The following is a 19984-nucleotide window of genomic DNA, read 5'->3' on the forward strand; positions in this document are numbered from 1 at the left end:
GCAATACACTGGCCCATTTTACATAGAGAGGTACTAATTAGCCAGGGATTCAGAATTCACTGCTCTGCTTACCACTTGAAAGGGAAACCAAAAAGACTATAATATGTTCAAATTCCAATTTCAGTCCCACTTGCCTTCAGTTAGTTGCCAAGCAACTTGGGGCGGGCGGGGGGGGGGGAGAGAACCACGCTTTTCAATCAGGAATGAAATAATTCACATATTATAATAACAAATCTCTGCAAATTGTGAAAATGGTCCTCTTCCAAAATAAGTGTGGGGGGGTTTTCTTTTTCCCCCTCCACAGCTTTCCCGGGGTTTGTGAAAGCTGCATAACAAGCTTGTTGCTAGGTGAGTCATGGCTTTAGGTAACAGGCACAAATACTTTTGATGAGGTATACAGTATGCCAGAGTAGTCGGCTTCTTGTCAAGTGGTCTCCCCGTTGCCTTGGTAAATGCTAATGTTAAAATAATATGGAGAAAGGCAACAATGAAGAGGGCTAAACCATGAGAATTCTCAAAGGCAATTTTCAGGGTTACACTCCAATCTCTGAAAAAATTAAAGAACCTTCCTGGAGGATTGATTACTCAGAACTTTGCCCAGCCATAGGCAAATAGAACATAGGTTACTGCTATAATCTGGACACAGGCTGGACCGTTCACAAGACCTTAGCTTGCCTGAAAATGTTAACTTAGGCTGAACAACTGGGTTGCATAACTCCATCCTCAGTCAAAAGCATTTATTTTTTAAAACAACAACAACAATGGCTGAACACAATGATAACTGGCTTCCACATTTTTATTTAAAAGATACTGCCTCCCCAGTCCCACCCATGGAAGAAGCTTGAGAGTGGAATGGAATCACCCACAACCAGAGAACAGGCCATTGATGCCAGGCAAAATCTACCACTATTGGTGTTTTGGACTCTACTACTGGTTAGTCTACAGACCAGTACGATACTGGCTTACTGGCAACTCTGCAGGAGGAAGAGCTTGTATCTTAGGATTTGAATCCTGGACAGTCAGAAATGAGTGAGCCTCTGTTACCAGTGTAGAATATCAAACACGGGGGCTTCTACTTCAAACGTGGTCTGCTAAGCCTGGCGTCACATCACAGTCCACTCTTGTTCCATCTCCTGTGTCACTGACAGCACATTACTGGTTCAACATGCAAATCATTCTTCTCTCCATTTTAAAAAGGCTACTAATAACTCGAGGGTGGGCACAGGTAGAACCAAATCAGGCACAGCCAGGGCAGAAGCAGGTTCCATGGAGCCTGAAGGAGCCTGGAAGATTAATGGTAGGGGGAGAACCCAGCAAATTATTGATGGGCCTGGATGAAACCTGACAAAATCTGGATTTTATTGGTTCTAGTGTTGCTTACCTGACAGAACAAGGTAAATCAAAAGATAGAAGGAGGTCAGTCTAATAAAATAAACAGCTGGCTGGAAAACTGAATTGACAGTGGTAAACAATGTCAAGATTAAGGAAAGACTGGGGTGAGGGTGGGAGACCAGATTTTTGTGCCTTATATTGCATTCACTGGCCATACTTGCTGATCTATCTATCTATCTCTTTCTTGCAAATAAACATAAAAATAAGGAGGCTCTGTACATAAATCCTAAGTAAAGGAGAAGAAATATAAGAGGGTTACAGTATCATCAAATAAATGATGTGGTAAAATTGGGGGGGGGGGTTTGACCCAAAGTTCACAGTTTGAAAAAGATTGTTGACAGTACAGTGGTACCTCGGGTTACATACGCTTCAGGTTACATACACTTCAGGTTACAGACCCCGCTAGCCCAGAAATAATACCTCGGATTAAGAACTTTTTTTTCAGGATGAGAACAGAAATCATGCGGCAGTGGCGTGGCTGCTATTATTAGAATGGGAGGCAAAAGATGAATTGGTAAAATCAGCTACTATCCATTGGGCAAGGGATATAGGGCATAATATAGTAATGAGCACCTGGGAGAAATTATGGGAAAAATATTTAAATATTCAAGTGTAAATGTGTGTGTGTGTGTGTGCGTGTGTGTGTGTATATATATATATATATATATATATATATATATATATATATATGAGAGAGAGAGAGAGACTGAGCCAATCAATTCCTTGTATATGATGTTCATTTGGCCCCAAAAAGGAAAAACCCAGTGGGGGTTCAATCTGGTGGGGAAATCACATGCTCAGATATGTTTTTCAAATAAAAGAAATAGTTGCAGAGTAGCAAATAACTGTAGTAACAATTCATATAACTTTACTGATGTATAAGAATGGATAAGAAATGGAAGAAAGGAGAAATCACAAAAGAAGAGCATTCACAAGTTGCAGGGAGAAGGTCAGGCGGGCCAAAGTTCAGAATGAATTCAGGTTTGGAAGAGTTAAAAACAATTTAAAAGACTCAGAGACTCTGTCTATAATATTTGAGACTACCTGGAGAATGGGTAAGGTCCCTGCAGATTGTCCCCATCTTCAAAACAGAGTGTGGGGGGGGGAGGGATCCAGGTACCTACTAACTAGTCAGCTTGACATTGATACTTGGAAAGGTCCAAGAACAGGTAATTAAATGGTTGGTTTGCAAGCACTTAGAAAGGGATGCTATGGTCACTAAGAATCAGAATGGATTTCTCAAAAAGAAGACACGCCAGATGAATTAAACCATTTATAGCTTTTTAAACCGGGGTGGTATTTTTTTGTTTTTACTATGGTATGTGTTTTCATACTGTAAACTGCACGGTGAGCCATGGATGAAGGGTGGTATAGAAATTTAATTAATTAATTAATTAATTAATTCACAATGACGCTACCCTTCAAACCATTCAGCTGCCTACTACATTACAAGTTCAAATCCATCGCCAAACCCCGGGGCATAACAAAAGCTAAGAAAGAGCTGCCTAATGTAAAGAAGGCTGCTATTTTACGAGAGGCGAACCACTCCAATAAGTCCTGTTGAAGAGGCTGACGTGCTTGGTAAGAGAAAAATCAGAAGGAAAAGAAAGAGTGGCCCCTTTGCTGGTGTTGAGTCAAACAAAACACAAACAGAGCCATACCACCTGTGACCGAAATTACTTGTTAAGCATATTGCAATTCTCAAATGCAGAGAAAGCGTGTCACCGTGTTTTGCTCACCTTCATATATTTTGATCCATTTTATCCTTTTCATCATTCAGTACAGAAACAATAAGCAACTCAAAGAGACCATAAAAATATTCTTTCATTGCCCCCACCAGCATTCTATTCCACCCCACCCCTTCTCAACATGCTCCCCTCAGAGTGCTGTGGTTTTGATGTACTTTTGCCTTGTTCAATTCATCATCCCGGAAACTTAGTGCCTTTTACAGATCTCTAGGGATGCTGTTCTATCAAAGCTGTAATAGAAGAGAAGGTGGCAGTGAAAGAAACCTCTTGATGAATTCAAGATATTTACTTTTCAAAGTCACTCCAGAGCAGCAGTCAGTGCAACGGCGGATAGATGGGAGAGCTGCCACAATAGATTGCAGTCTATCTGGGATTCCTAGAATTCCCATGCAGTAAATTTCAAGGAAAATGTTAGGCATATTTTATGATGTGATGTGATGCAGTTATTTATAAATATTCCTATAATGTGCGGACACATGTCTAGGTATCTTTAGAAAAGCCCCATGATAGGGGCAGATCTAGTATGATACTAATGAAGCCTAGGTTTCAGGGCTCCTAATCCCAGAAGGGCTCCAGAATCTAATTTAGTCCACATTGATTAAAAGCTTTGGGTCTAGTAGACCCAACTTGAGTTGCACAATGCAAATTGATTACATTATTGTTGTATATATTTCAACAATCCCAAAATTTGAGAGTCAGTAGCACAGAGGTTGTAAAGGTGGAATGTTGCACTCATGTAAAAACTATAAATAGGCATAGGGAATTTTTTATTCACATCAATGACTTTGACACATGAGATAATATAGTGCAGCACTTTTAATCAAAATCTGAGATGTAGTAGTTATTATTTTTTAAACAAGTGATCTGTCCTGGAACAACCCCATTGAGAAAAATAACAGTGGTTAAAGGTAAAGGTAAAGGTACCCCTGCCCGTACGGGCCAGTCGTGTCCGACTCTGGGGTTGCGTGCCCATCTTGCTTAAGAGGGGGCCAGCGCTGTCCGCAGATACTTCTGGGTCACGTGGCCAGCATGACGAAGCTGCTCTGGCGAGCCTGCACCAGCGCAGCACACGGAAACGCCGTTTACCTTCCCGCTATAAAGCGGTACCTATTTATCTACTTGCACTTTGACGTGCTTTCAAACTGCTAGGTGGGCAGGAGCTGGGACCGAACGACGGGAGCTCACCCCGCCGCGGGGATTCGAACCACCGACCATGCGATCAGCAAGTCCTAGGCACTGAGGTTTTACCCACAGCGCCACCCGCGTCCCTATAACAGTGGTTACCCAAACCTTATTGCTGGTTGCTGAGGAGCCCCCATAACAGTTAAAGTTTCAGGACCCAAAAATGTAGGTCCACCACTGGGGTGAGGCAAGAAACAGCTTGACAGATGGGTCCAGGGTTTGCCCATGACATTTAGCTGTTGGGGTGAAGGACATGATGGTACATACATACATTCAACATACAGAAGCCAACTGGACTGACAGCTGAATCTTACTTCTATAGGGGCACATGAGAAAAAAGCCTAGTTACAGAGTGCATTACAGGTTGCATGGCACACAGAGCCCTGTCCTCCAATAGAAAGGTACTGCAAGGGGGCTCAGGGAAAATATCCTACCGCCACTCAGCATTACTGCCTGAGGCAGTTGCCTCACTTTGCTTAATGGTAGGGCCAGTCCTGAAAAGTCAACTTGAACAACAAATCAATTCAAGCAACTCTGTGCAGCAAAGCAACAATCAATAAGTGAGTTATCATCTGTTGATTTATGCTCTCTTCTGTCTCAGTGTGGCCCTTTACTATCAGTGATTTCAGCCTATAGGACAAATAAATAAATTCTATTAAAAGAAAAGAAAAACCACCTTTTTTTAAAAAAAAAAAAGAGCTTCACAAAATATAAGGCAATTCATCCCAAGGCACCACAGCTCAGGGACAGAGCAGATACTTTGTATGCAGAATCTCACAGGTTCTATCCCTGCCAGCTCCAACAAAAAGGTCTCAGCAGAGCTATTAAGACCCCTTCTTGAGACCCTGAACAGGTATTTCCAGTTAGATGAGACTAGTCTGGTGCCATCCACATTTTTTGGACTACAGCTCTGATCATCCCTGATCATTGGTCATGCTGGCTGGTGCTGATGGAACTTAACAATAAGGTAGCTCCATTTCATAGAAAGATAGAGCTGGAAGGGACCATAAGGGTCATCTAAGTCCAACGCCCTGCAATGCAGGAATCATTTGCCCAATATGGGGCTCAAAACCACAGCCCTGAGCTTATGAGTCTCATGCTCTTACCAAGTGAACTATCACAACGTAGCTCTCTATGTGCATACCCAGCTTTCTTCCAAGCACACCTAGAGGGGGCAGTTCAAGCCCTGATTTTCTCACGAACTAGAAGCAGAATCTACAAAACACACTTTCAAGCAGATCTGGAAAGCCACCAGAGAAGGGCAAGGAAAAGTCATGCTATGGATGGCATGGTATCCTACCTACAACAGGAACAAGTGTTCCCAATGCCCTGAGGAGACACTGCAACTAAAAAACCACAAACACTCATCCAAAACATGAGTGCCAACAACTGTAGTTCAAACAACCCCCACAGAGCACCAACAGACATCAAAGTGATAGTGCTATGTTTCACAGCAATTAGGACCTGGCAGCTGTCATTCCAACTTCTGCCACCTCATTATTGAACTACAGCAATGTATTTGGGGTGAGGGGGCTGCCCTTGAAAGAGTTATGGAAAGTTGATCTGGGGCAGAACATAGCAGATGGACTTCTTTTTTGTTTTGTGTCTTGTTTTTAATTTTCTGTTATTATACATATGATCTTTCTCCTTCTAAATTGATTTGGATAAAATTATTTTGAGAGAGAGAAATATATACCCCATTGCTGGGACCGCAGCAGCTTACTGGAGATAGAGCTCAGCAAGCAAACAATGGGATAATATGAACCACAGAATATGAAGGTAGACTGGAATGCTGAGTAGCTTGCCCTCATATAACCAGGCTGCCAGAGAGCAACCCTTAAATGAATTAAGTTGAGTGCAAAACCTCTGGGCTTAAGTGATTTGTGGCACACATCTTTCATCTACTCTCCCAATTGTAACAGGGTTTGGGTTTTTTACAGGGTTTTTGTTTTTTGTTTGTAAAGCAGAAGTAATTCAAATCTGATTAGTTTCTTCATCGTTTTTGTAGGAAACTGTGATGTTGGAATATATTAGCAATCAAAGTTCAGGCTAATCACAGTTCTTCCCATTTAGAGGTTATTTGTATTCAATCAAATTTGCACCTGGAAGCCTTTGCACAGAGTGCTCTTATGTGCTGGGTCTTACATGCCATCAAGGCAATAAATAGTAATATGGGCAGATGCATTATTATATTGTATTTAGCCAGTAAAGAGACAGCGCTAACATACGGTATGTATAAAATGGGTTGGTTCACTGAATGTTATAACTGGGAATATATCTATAAATGCTCAGCTAAGACATAGCAAACTCAGCCCAATAAAACATGCTTTATTGGGCCAAGGATGAGATTTCACTAGCATACTTCCTTCTTCTCAGTCCTTACGCCATGTGCCCATGTGCTGTAATGCAGCACTTCCAGGGTTTGTTGATTGGGAAACTATGGTTAAATCCCCACCCCAAACCATGAGTTGATCCATTCAAAAGGGGTGGAAGGAGCAGAGAGGGATGGGAAAGGACAATGGAAATTTACTTGTAATGTGTATCCTTTGAAGTTTTTTCCCTGTTGTTGCGTGTTCAGACCCAGAGACCTCCCCGCTAAATAAAGACACATTTGACTCAAATTTTAGTTTTGGTTTTGGGCAGAATTTAGGCCACAACTTTATTGATTACAGAAAGTGAGTGGTTGCATAGGCTCTGGTGTGACTGGCTCCCTTCACCCCTGCAGGCAGCGCTCACCCAGGCACCAGCATAGGTCAGCCAAGGGTGAACACCTGGGTAGGCAAGAAGTAAGGAACAGACTATGTTCACACCCCAGATGCTTCCCCCAGACTCAGACATGGGCACAACCCCCTCTCGGGGGTTGACCAAACCAGTTGCGTCCCTGGATTCCTTTAACGGAATATCTTTCACATAGGGATGGCAAGACTATTCTCCCATCCCTATCACATGAACCAGTGCCTATCCACAACCTTACAAGTTGTGACGATTTGCTACGTGGCAGGCGAAACCAAATGGCAACAGCTAATCAGCCAAGTGGGGAAATTCCTGCTGTGCCCCTGTCCCAACGACACACGACGGCATAGCAAGGTCAAGTGCAAAAAATGCCCTAAAAGTAGGCAGAGGTGGGTGGGTATTCCTAATGCATGAGCCAAAGGAAGAAGCTCTGGGTCACCTGCATGGGTTTATATAGGTCCCTTGATCCATTTGGACTGCGCCCTATTGGCCAGATTAAACCCAACATTGAGGGACCTACCAATCGGGTATTGAGGCTATCCAATCTTACCCACCCACAACACAGGAGGTCGGTCTCCAGGTCTCACCACAACACATGCCCTCTTTTAGGGAGGACACGGTGAAAAGAAAAGCAAGGCACACATACAGAATAGATGAGGCAAAGCCTAAGAGAGTGTGTTTGTGCGTCAGCTAGTTAATTATTATGTTAAAATGTGTATAGCAAAGAGCCAGATTTTTAAAAGACCATATGTTTAGACTGTTTAAAAAAATAGAATATCCACAGGAGTTGGTTTTTAAGTTATTAAAAAGATGACATATAGCAATTGAGTTAAATAACTCAATTAGCACTGAAGAACACCCAAGCGATAATCAGCCTTAGCACTCTCCCTTTGTCTTAAGTTTAGGGTAATAAATAATGCCCGACTAAGAAACATTTAAAAGAATTGTGCTTATAATGCATACTCCAAGGGGAATATGAGAACTTTTGCTATCATTCACCAAGTGTTTTTATATCCATATGCATATTAATGCCTTTTTAATTAATACACAGAAATAAACAACTCCTTAATGAAGATAAGAGTTGTCTAATGATAAAACCAAGAATACAAACAGAATACAAAAAAACTAATTTACATTTAGAGAGACTATTTTTCATTTAAAAGTGCAGAACTCCCATCTACAAGAAATGTCCAGAAACTAGTGATAGAGGTTCCAATTTGTATTAAAGTCTCAAAGCCAACCAAGGGCAATGAACTCCCTTTTTTTGGTGTTAAGATTTTATTTTTATTTTTTTTCATGATACATTATGGGAAAAAATATGTAAATAAACAAAAACAGCTACAAAATGCAAAACTAGAATACGGAGTCCTCTTTTAAAGGTTGTTCTTAACCCTTACAACCCACAGAAGGTAACAGTCCCTCCCCGCTCTTATCTGGTATCTTTCCTTTCTCCTCCCAGCCCCCCACCCTGTTTCTCTGCCTTCTACCCCAGGCCCTCCATCAACCATCTACCACCCCCATGAGTGTACAATCCCTGGACCCTAATAAAGGCCCCAAGTAGTCAATGAAGAAAGAAAGGGGGGAGGAGAAAAGGAAGAGAGAAAGAGAAGCAAGAAGGAGAAAGAGAAAGGAAAAAAAGGAAAGGAAAGGAAAATAAACAAGAAACAATAAAGAACAAGGTCTTCCGATTTTCCATCTGCCAGTTACATACAACCAAGGTCAGTGAATAGCCTGGCCCTGGAAATACCACTGACATCAGTAATAAAGAAGCTAGAACTGTCCCTGGTCCTGAAGTAAGGGTTACAACAAAAGAATAAAAACTTATCAAAACAGATAGGAGCAACCTTGGGGCAGGCTGAGCAAAGCAGAGGCCTCAGAGGTCAAACACATCCAAGGGACAATTCTGAGTTACTTCTTAGTCTTGCTCTCTCAACATTAAAGTGGGGGGTGAGGACAAGGGAGTTTTCTAGCCTCTGACCACTTTCTGGAACTGATGAGTGCTGTTCAATACAAAATGAGTGGCCTGATCCACAAGACAAAACTTAACTCCCTGCCACTGCAGTGTATCTGGGGCTATAAAGAATGGCCATGTGATCACAGTGAGCAGGCAAGTATATATGGGATAAGGAGAGGTCTCAGATGATCTGGCCCTAAGTTATTTAATTATATAATAGTAAGACCTTAAATTTGGCTCAGTAGCATATTAGCAGCCGGCGCATTTCCCTCAGCACTAGTGTTACATGCTGATGGATGGCAACCTTGGCCACAAGCTGTAAATAACCAAATAGATTCTCATAAATATATTAAAGAATAGACAGTACGCTGCAACACATTTTGACCAGGGATGTGCAAAACCCCTCTCAGAAATTGCATTCATTTTATCAAAACTGTTTTGGTTCCTCTAAAATTCCTCAGATGCTTCTCCTCAGGAGCAGCCAATAGGCTTACTTCTAATTTCACCTAAGGCACAACTGTGATGGCAATAATTGTGTGAATGATATCAGCTCTTCATTAGGGAAAGCCTGTGTTCAACAGTTTCCACTTACTTTCTCTGAGACATCTATATTCTGCAACATATTGTCTCTGCAAGCATCACATCGGCCCATTGTTTCCTTTCTGCTTTTGAAGAACCTGTAAGAAACATCACGAAAGCCTCTTAAATAGAACAAATGTAAGAAAACATTTTCTTATTCAAACAATGTAGGTTATCTTACTTCAACCTATTTAGAAGTCTAGTCACACAAAATGGCGGGTGGATTAGCAGAAGACAAAATATATTTATCAAGCATTGAAATCATACAGTACCAGTGAGAAGTTGCAAAGCAACCACACTAATTCTATGGAGCTAAGCAAAGAATGTGAACAATTTGTCCTGGATACTTGTTAAGATATTTTTTAGAATTCCTCCTCAGTTTTCACAAGCTTAGGATTTTCCTTTCTGTGAATATTTTATTGGAAATCAGCTATTAACAGAGCACTGGGAGGACAAGTTCAAGCAAACAGTGAACCCAGTCAGTCTACTGGGAACTGACTACATGCAAATTGGGCCCAGGCCCAATTCTGGCTGCTGAAAAGCAGCCAGGAGAAGCTTGGTCTTTTGACACTGGCATTATCAACACCTTTACTCCAAAGGAAAGGGTGCTAGACAGCAGCTGCTCACACTCGAAACATGCACTAATCTTGCTTTTATGGAAAGATGATTGCATATCTGAAAACTGCAGGGGCCTGGATGAGGGCAACCAAATTAAAGCCAAATCCAGGTGAATTAATGAATTAATTAATTTTAGGAGAATTGAAATAACCATCAATGGCAAAGAGGTAGGATCAGAAAGCTTTTCCTCTTACTGCAACATTGCATTTAGAATTGCAGGTTAGAATGGTGGCCAGGAATGAGAAATAGGCAAACATAACCACTTTGAAGTTTTTCCTTACAATCCAGCGGTATATAATTTTTATGAAATCAATAAATGATGACTAAATAAATAATCCATAATCTCATGGATAAGTTTCCTGTGATGCTATATTCATGACTAACTTCGAAGACGGTTTGGAGGCTGCTGCACTTTTTGCAACACTAACTCCCTGAATTCCGACTTCCTAAGTGAATACACCTTGCTTGGGGTTCCAGGCACAATGCAAAGTTCTGGGTTCAATAGACAAGGTCCTAAATGCTATCTTAAGCCACTCCTTCCATGGGAACATATTAAACTGCCTTACTCTGAGTCAGACCAATGGGCCCTCTAGTTTGGCCATGTCAACACTGACTGGCAATGGCTCTCCAACATTTCAGACACGAGTGCCAGCCCTCGCCTTTAAAAATATTATTACCACTTGTAACTTCCTGGATGGATCGAGTTAGTACCCTAAATAACGAAATAAACAACACTAATGACTATAATAAGGTCACTCATGTGAGCATGTAAATAAACTGGCACAGGGACGCTTCAAATGGTTTGTAGCTTCCCTGGAATTGTATGGGGTTATTGACAGCTGTAAGACCAGGCTGAAATTGCATGGAAGCATCAGATGTGTGAGCTAGCGCCTCCATGTCAAAGCCACATGCATGACCAGCACACAATAATAGCAGCCACACTCATACCTGACACCAGGTGGAGGCATCATTTGATATATCCAGTGTATCTCCAGCAGGTACAGCCCAGGCATTAGGCAAGGTGAAGCTATTGCTTCGGGCAGCATAGCTGACTTTGTACTGAATTGCACCACAGGAGAAGGTGGGAGGGTCAAGCTGCAGAAATATTCGGGGACAGGGCCTTTTTTCAGCTGGAGCTTGCTAGAACTCAGCTCTGGCACCTCTCAGGAGGGCACCATTGCCATTATAAGAGAACAAGGGAAGTGTTCGTGGTGAGTTCTGGCACCTCTTTTTCTGGAAAAATAGCACTGCTCAGGCACAATTTCAATGATCTCAAAGTTTCAGCTTCAAATGAAAATGACAGGTGCATTGCCAAAACAGAACCTCCCAAATTCCCTGTGAATTTTGCTTTTGCTGAAATTAGGTAGCAACCTGAGAGGAGACTATTATTTCCCTATTGAACGTACACCGGGGGTGGTGAGGGAGACGTGTGCCAAACCAGTAACAGCAGCACCAATTTGACCAGCTCTAGTTTGTCAGTTGATTCCGAAAAGCATTCTATTGACAAAGCGCTGTGCATAAATGAATGTTGATGTTAACAATAATAGCAGAAAAGCAATCATTATGCATTGTTCTCGTGCAGTGAACCGACTGACTTCTGCAGAGACATCTTTTGTGATGTATTTTACAGAGTTCAGAGGGGGGCAAGAACTTAATCACATTCACCAGAATGCACCTTTCCCCATCTTCCTTTTCCCAGAAACAAATGAAACCCACATCTTCGTACATATATTTTATTTTTTTTTGCCTGCCACTGCTTTGCCATTCCCCCCCCACCACCAAAAAACACACAAGTACCAATCTTCTATTAATGGTTTACTAAGCAGCAGTGGCGTAGCGTGGGGAGTGCAGGGGGGGCCGTCTGCATCGGGCGCAACATCTGGGGGTTAGGGGGCGCAAATCCACGGGTTAGGGGGCGCAAATTATTTGCCTTGCCCTGGGTGCTGACAACCCACGCTACGCCACTGCTAAGCAGTTTTCAATAGATTGGTTTGATCTCTGCCTACAAAAGCATACCACAAACTTATTTTAGAGGCCAAAAGCACCCAAATATCACTTTATTTCCTTAGATGAATCTGAATTTGGTTTAAGCAAAACATCTTCATGAACCATGGTTTGAAGTTGTCTTGTTTCAAACTACCCTTAGTTTCAGTAAAACTCAATTTGTAACAGCAGAAAATACAGATACATAGGAAGTTTCACACAACGTTCTAAAAAGGGCATTTCAGCAAACTACTTCCTTATGTTCTTTTCAACAACACATGAAGACTTTTTGTTCTTAAGAGCTTTCCCCAGCTATTGCTGTCAAGTTCCTTAGTTATTGGTTGTAATGGCGGTTTAACTTAAATATTTATGGTATGCACATTTCATTGTTGTTCTTAGCTTTTAATTTTTAATTTTCATTGCCAATTGCTTTGAGTATTTTTATAAACACAATGTGTTTTTCTAAATATGCATCAGTTTTCATGAGGGAGAGCAACTACAAAACACAATGCATACATTTGAGACAAAAATGTGTGGCTCAATGTTGAACTGTACGCATGGCTGGGAAATAATGAGGGGATATTCAAGGTAACTGCAGGATGCAAACATTTGACAGCCAGATGAAAAGAGCAGCAATCATAGTTCCTGTTGGGGATGTATGGAAAATACGGCCATGCAAACAAAAGATACCCTAAGGTAGTTCTAGCTAGGCCACTAACCAGCATTGGCACAGCAGGGCAGACAGAAACCTTGGCAAGGCTTTTGAAAAAAAAAGTCCAAAGACTATGGCTTGCTGAATCACAGCTGTGTGTCTGTCTATGTGGTTCAGAGGAGCTGCAGATTGCCTGCAAATGCCTATAACCCGCTGCCAAAAAACCAACTGCAAAAGTCATAATGGGAAGAAGTGAAACCAAAGTAGAGCCACAGAGATGTTTTTCTGAGATGATCAGCAAAATAAACATGCTACTTTTCCATGTCCAGGAATCTTGGTTTGTGTGAGGGAGAATTCTATCATGTGAACCCATACCTGTTCTCTGAAGTGGTTACTATCAAGAGATAGGTTTACCACCTCTACAAGAACTAGATTTCTCATTTTAAAGGCTTATCCACATTTGAGCAGAATTTAGCTGTCAATCCACCTCCCCTCCCCATTTGAATTAAACCAGAGAAGTTTACATCTGCATTTATTTGGATTTACGATTAGCAACATTTGTCTTTTCCATTCGTACCAACAGGCATTCCCTTTAGCATTTCCCCCTGCCTTCTAATTTGGTGATTTTATTATGCCCACTAGTGCTGAGTTGCACCTAACATTGGGGGGAGGGGCTGGTGCCATGCACACAGTGAGTGCATTGCAACATTTGCCCACCAGGCTGTGTTGGTCCGGGCAACCTCTCCTGATGGGAGACGCAGTGTGGCCAGGAGCAACATCACGCCAAACTGTGCAGAATCTCCCAATTAGTGAAATCCAGCTTTCCACCTCCCCACACCCTGGTGTTGTCATTAATAACACTTTGGAGACATCTGGTTGACCTTTTCAGAGACTGTTTTGAGGTCTAGATATCAGCACCGAGCCTAATATGTATCTGGTGGGTCCACTGAGCCTGGTATGTAGCTATTGTATCTGCTTTGATGTGATTCAGATTTGGTACAAATCTGCCCAATTTGATTCAGGATTTAGACATGGCCCTACTCTGGAGGAAGCCTGTTGTAATTAATATACTTTTATGAATTTTGATTGGTCTGATCCATTGCACAATGGTTACTCACTTATTTAAGGGCTTTACCACTCTTTGAAATGGTTTTATATGTTGCTCTTATAGTTTGCAGTTACAACTGCAAAAGTTTTGAATGGCGTTTTATTCATTTAAAATTATTCAGTTATTGGTGTTATTTCATTTTATTAAATGGAAGCTGCTATGGATGTAAATTGTTTACAAAAGGGGGGATATATTAACTGATTAAACACACCAAATTAGGCTGGGCTGGTTAAATAACCAAAGCTGCAATGTGCAGTTTGATGCTGGTCGCTAATGTCAAATTCAGCCTATAGTAAGACATTGAATAATTGGTAGGTTTCTGTTATTCCTCACCCTCCTCTCCTCCTCAAAAATAAATAAATGACCACACGTCTAAGCTTCTCTGTCTTGGCATCTTACGTTGACAGACCTAGACTGACAGCTGGAGTCTCCTAAAGAATTGTTTCCAGAAATGTGCAGAGGGATTAGAAGGTTATCCCAGTGCTATTATTGGTGCTTTTGCCATAATGCTGGCTTTCTCAAGTCTGAGCTGTCAGTTAACAAGGGTACAAGCAGTTACTTAAGGGGGTTTCCTGCATGGCAATGCACTTAACTTTAGTACATTACTTGCTAAGCTTATCATAGGTTCAAAGCCGCCACCTCAGACGTGAACTGAGCAAACTCCTAATTAACCAACTGATGGTGGGGTTTCTTGCCTCCTCCTCATTTTCTCAACGCAAGCACAACTCTCATGAAATTAGTGCATCATAATCGGTGCACAAGCACAGAAAGAGGGAATTACTAGAAGCACTTGGCTGGCTCCTTCAACCTGATCCCAGGGCAGAGGTACTGAATTGCACCCCAGATTGAGTGGACCTGGTGTCACGTCACGTGCCTGATGTCATGCACCCAGCGCATGCATCATCAGGAGGAGACCAAGCATGGAGCCCAGCATGGTGTGCCTTCAGTGGCCAGTGGCGGCTCCTCTCATGCTCAGAAGGAGCCTGTGAAGCACTCAGCCCCATGCTCAGCCTCCTCCATCCCTTCAACACTGAGGGTCCGCAGCCCCTGCCAAGAAATATTGAGGGGGTCAAACCTCAGCCATATACAGTTGGCGTGCCTGTCCCAGGGTCATCTCAAGACATTTTGTTGCCTAACACTAAGGACAACACAATGACCCTCCCACCCTGATACAGTGGTACCTCAGGTTACAGAGGCTTCAGGTTACAGACTCCGCTAACCCAGAAATGGTACCTCGGGTTAAGAACTCTGCTTCAGGATGAGAACAGAAATCGCACGGTAGCGGTGCAGCGGCAGCGGGAGGCCCCATTAACTAAAGTGGTATCTCAGGTTAAGAACAGACCTCCGGAACGAATTAAGTTCTTATATAATAATAATAATAATAATAATAATAATAATAATAATAATAATAATTTATTTATACCCCGCCCATCTGACTGAGTTTCCCCAGCCACTCTGGGTGGCTTCCAATCAAGTGTTAAAAACAATACAGCATTAAATATTAAAAACTTCCCTAAACAGGGCTGCCTTCAGATGTCTTTTAAAGAGAAGATAGCTGCTTATTTCCTTCACATCTGAAGGGAGGGCATTCCACAGGGTGGGCGCCACTACCGAGAAGGCCCTCTGTCTGGTTCCCTGTAACCTCACTTCCCTCAATGAGGGAACCGCCAGAAGGCCCTTGGCGCACTGGATCTCAGTGAAGGATGGGGGTGGAGACGCTCCTTCAGGTATGCAGGACCAAGGTATCTTAACCCGAGGTACCACTGTACATATACAAAAGCCAATCACAGTGGTAACCAAATTGTACTATGATATTGTCAACAGCGGGGGGGGGGGACAAACACTGTTCATCCCAAGGGCCCCATTTCCTTCAATCCAATAGCTGAAACCTTCCATGCGCCAAATGCCAATGATTGTTAGGGTTGGAGGCAGAAGTGGGCAGAACAACACATGGAGGCAACAACACATGGAGGTTTGGACTTTGTACAGTAGACACTCACGTACACCTCTCTATTCTCCATCCATGAGGTATGTTTGGTGTGAAGGTGTGATGATGTGTGGGGACAGCCCTGAGCACCAGTCAGTTTTGGAGGGCGGATCAGCAGTATAGCTTCTTCCACCACAGCTAAAGGCTAGCCTAGGGGTGGGCAGCATCCAGACACACAACCTGCCACCTGCATTCTGACAAGGCATGGCTCAGCATAAGAAAAGCACATCCAGCGAGACTGTCGATCATGTGTTTCAGCTTTGACTTAAGCGCACAGTTCTCATATAAACGGAATGTAAGGAAACACCAAGCCGCAACAATTTCTGCGAGAAAACTCATCAAGCAAAATGTTTAGGCTAAGCTGTGACAAATTTCTCTCTGACGAGCATTTTCCAGACCAATAAATTTAGCCTTCCAGGTTGAACCGTGCTCACAGAGTGCAACAAGACAAATGGGAAAGAAAAGCCACAATGACTATAAACATTTTAAAAAGAAGAAAGGAAAATAGACAAATGATGAAAACCGTCTTGAAGATTTCACGTCCTCTTATGATTTACTAAGAGCAGCTGTCGAAAAACATTTGCATAGATGACAGTAATGGGGACTTGTAATTTGAAGCTAGAAACCATTTGTAGCGTGTCACTTCTGATTTCACTGAATAGAGGCTATAGCCATGTATTTCTAGGGGCAAAGCCTTTGCAGTCCGTTCTACAATGCAAATTGGAAAGGGAATTCCTTATTATAAATCTGCCATCAGACTGAAGCAGTTTACTGCAATACAAGAACTAGAGTGTGCTTGCTCAACCTGCATTAGCAGCTATCAATACCCACCAGGGCCAGCTTGACCATTACAGCACAGAATCATAGACTTGCAGAGTAGGAAGGGACCATGAGGGTCATCTAGTCCAACAACCTGCAATGCAATAATCTTTTGCCCAATGTGGGTCTCAAACTCACATCCTAGAGATTAGGAGTCTCATGCTCTACCAGCTGAGCTATCCACATCTTGGGCGATATGTTGCAGGGTGGCAAACATTGTGTTGGCAAACATGGGCTTCCAAACAGAGGTTTGCTGAGATAATGTGAATACAGGGGTGAGGCGGTGCTTGTACAGAAGAAAGATGTGAAGGGGTTTTTCACCCTTCCTTGCAAGTGCCCCCCACCACAATTTTCCTTCAGCATGGCTTATTTCCTACTTCAGAGCTTGGCTCAGAACTCATGGGTTCTGGGAGGAAACCCAGTAAGATGAGTGGGGTATAAATAATAAAATTATTACTATTATTTATTATTATTAGGTGTAAGCAAAATATAATAAAATAATAATAATAATTTATTTATACCCCGCCCATCTGGCTGGGTTTCCCCAGCCACTCTGGGCAGCTTCCAACAGAACACTAAAATACAATAGTCTATTAAACATTAAAAGCTTCCCTAAACAGGGCTGCCTTCAGATGTCTTCTAAAAGTCTGGTCGTTTTTTCCCTCTTTGACATCTGGTGGGAGGGCATTCCACAGGACGGGTGCCACTACCGAGAAGGCCCTCTGCCTGGTTCCCTGGAACTTGACTTCTCACAGCGAGGGAACTGCCAGAAGGCCCTTGGCACTGGACCTCAGTGTCCAGGCAGAACAATGGGGGTGGAGACACTCCTTCAGGTATACTGAGCTGAGGACATTTAGGGCTTTAAAGGTCAGCACCAACACTTTGAATTGTGCTCGGAAACGTACTGGGAGCCAGTGTATGTCTCGCAAGATGGTCTCAGTGGCCGCTCCCAGTCACCAGTCTAGCTACCGCATTCTGGATTAGTTGTAGTTTCCAGGAGGAAGTTTGGAAAAATTTTAAGGACTATTTGAAAAAGCATTATAAGTTGTATGAATGTTAAAAAATGCTCCTTTCTAGGAAGGTATAGCTTCAGTATCGGCAAATTTCTGAATTGATAAATAAGACACTATAAGACAGAAGTGAGGTAACGAAATATTTTTATTGTGTGGAAATTAAAAATTAATGCAATTGTATCGAAATGTTTACATCAGATAACACGATAAAATGGAAGATATATTGTTATGTATAAAACAAGTCAACAAATTGCTGAGGTTTTGGTTACACAGGGAATGCAGTGCTCGGGAGATGGGGGAAGTCCATTGGATTCATGGAAGTATGTATTTGAAAGTGGAAATTTGTTTATTAAAAACCTAATAAAATATTTATAAAAAAAAAAAAGAACTTTGCTTCAGGGTGAGAACAGAAATCACGCAGTGACTACGCGCGGCAGCGGGAGGCCACATTAGCTAAAATGGTACCTCAGGTTAAGGACAGTTTCAGGTTAAGAACGGACCTTCAGAATGAATTAAGTTCTTAACCAGAGGTGCCACTGTATTGGAATCCCACAGGAAGAATCCTTGCCAGGAGTATCAGGGATAATCCTCCTACATGGCTAAGGAGTATATAAACTGAACATGAAGCGGGGTATACCCTCCAACATATCTCCATTGAAAATAAGGATGTCCTATCCTATTATTATTTATTATCATCATCATCATCATCATCCTGCCCGTTTAACTAGGTTGCCCCAGCCACTCTGAGCAGCTTCCACCATATAAAAAAACCCATAATGAAACATTTTAAAACTTCCCTATACATGGCTGCCTTCAGATATCTTCTTAAGGTTGCAGTGTTGTTTATCTCCTTGGCTTGGAGCTTAACTCCATACCATCCAACATTTCTCTGTTGAAAATAGGGACCCTCCTAATGAAAAGCAGGACATTCAGAGATGGTTTTCTAGATCCAGGACTGTCCCTAGAAGATAGGGGCATTTGGAGAGTCTGATGGTACCTAATGTTCACTCTGTTATAACAAAGTGTTTTTCTAAGATGGCATGCATAACCATTATGCTATTTGGGGGGGAACAGGGTGGTGCCCCTTAAACAAAAGATGGTCCTAAGTATGTTTACTCAAAAGTAAGTCTCTAGTGGAAAGTCTATAGCTTTGTGGTAAAGTTCCAGGTTCAATCTGGAGAACTTTATGCCATTATTCCTTGTAGGCAAGGCTGCTCTAGACCTGAGGCAGCTTTCTACCCACCCCCCACCGTGTTCAGTGGTGCTTATTCCCTAGTAAGCCTAAACTCAATTGATTTTATTGAACAAATGTAAATACTTACTTAACCATTGAAACCAAATGAACTTTTGCTTCATTTTGTATGGATTTTGCCCACATATTATGCTTCGGTGCATAACATGCATAATTGGGAAAGCAAAAGTGTGATTGTATCAGCAAAATGAAACTGATGAAACAGAGCATAGAGAAGAAGAAATATTTAAGGGGCTCTGACTGGGTGCTTCAGAAAGGATAAAACTCTCCCTATAGAGAGCCTACATAAAGCGTATATTTAAAAGTCTGCCCATTTTTAATTACTTACTGAGGAAACTCTCTTAATTTCCCTAAGCTACTGTTTAATGATAGCCAGCAATATGAATGTCTGTTAATAAGCCATGATCAGAGAATGAAATTAACCCTGACAAATACTCCAGTTGTATAAAAGTATTCCATATGGTCTAAAAGGCGCATCTCCGCTACAGGCATATCAGTTTTATTATGCCAAATCCCGATGAACACATTTACTTTCACAAACATGTGTTTTGAACCCTGCAGGGGGAAAAGCCAGGGGGGCAATTTGGAGCAGGGAAACCACGGTCAGGGGTAGCTTCTCCTATTCCGGCTTCTCCTATTCCGCTCTAAATTCCCTTCTCCCAACGCAGCTTTGCTTTACGGTGAGGAAGGGAAGCATTTGTGCTGGAGTCTTACACATGTTATTGCGTAGCACACAGGTACTCCCCAGGCCTTATTATGTATCACAGCATTTACTTAGTCATGCACTTCTTGTCTCTCCTCCTCGCCCTTTCATCATTTCCCCACTGTCAAGATTTAGACTGGAAGCTCCTTGGTGTGCAGGACCTGGCATGGGGGGCGGGGGTTGCCTGCAAAAAATACATAATGCACCATGTGTTCTGTTGACTGTGCTTGAGAAACACAGTTGATTCACAACTTGTGCAGG

The 19984-nt window shown here is 42.2% G+C and overlaps 2 protein-coding genes across 2 annotated transcripts in view; one reads left to right on the top strand and one right to left on the bottom strand.

Annotated features, from left to right (window-relative positions):
* The window catches only part of LOC309371169 (uncharacterized protein), a 238664-nt gene that overhangs the window by 134024 nt on the left and 84656 nt on the right, over nucleotides 1-19984 (bottom strand). Inside the window, exon 2 of the mRNA XM_081913849.1 lies at nucleotides 9602-9686. Within this exon, the coding sequence (XP_081769975.1) occupies nucleotides 9602-9686 (85 nt within the window). The remainder of the gene's footprint in view (nucleotides 1-9601; nucleotides 9687-19984) is intronic.
* Nucleotides 1-19984, top strand: part of RASGEF1A (RasGEF domain family member 1A) — a 237947-nt gene that overhangs the window by 95462 nt on the left and 122501 nt on the right. The gene's annotated exons all lie outside the window — the stretch shown is intronic.

This window comes from Podarcis melisellensis (assembly GCF_964234715.1).
Source record: "Podarcis melisellensis genome assembly, chromosome: 5".
Taxonomy (NCBI): Eukaryota; Metazoa; Chordata; class Lepidosauria; order Squamata; family Lacertidae; genus Podarcis; species Podarcis melisellensis.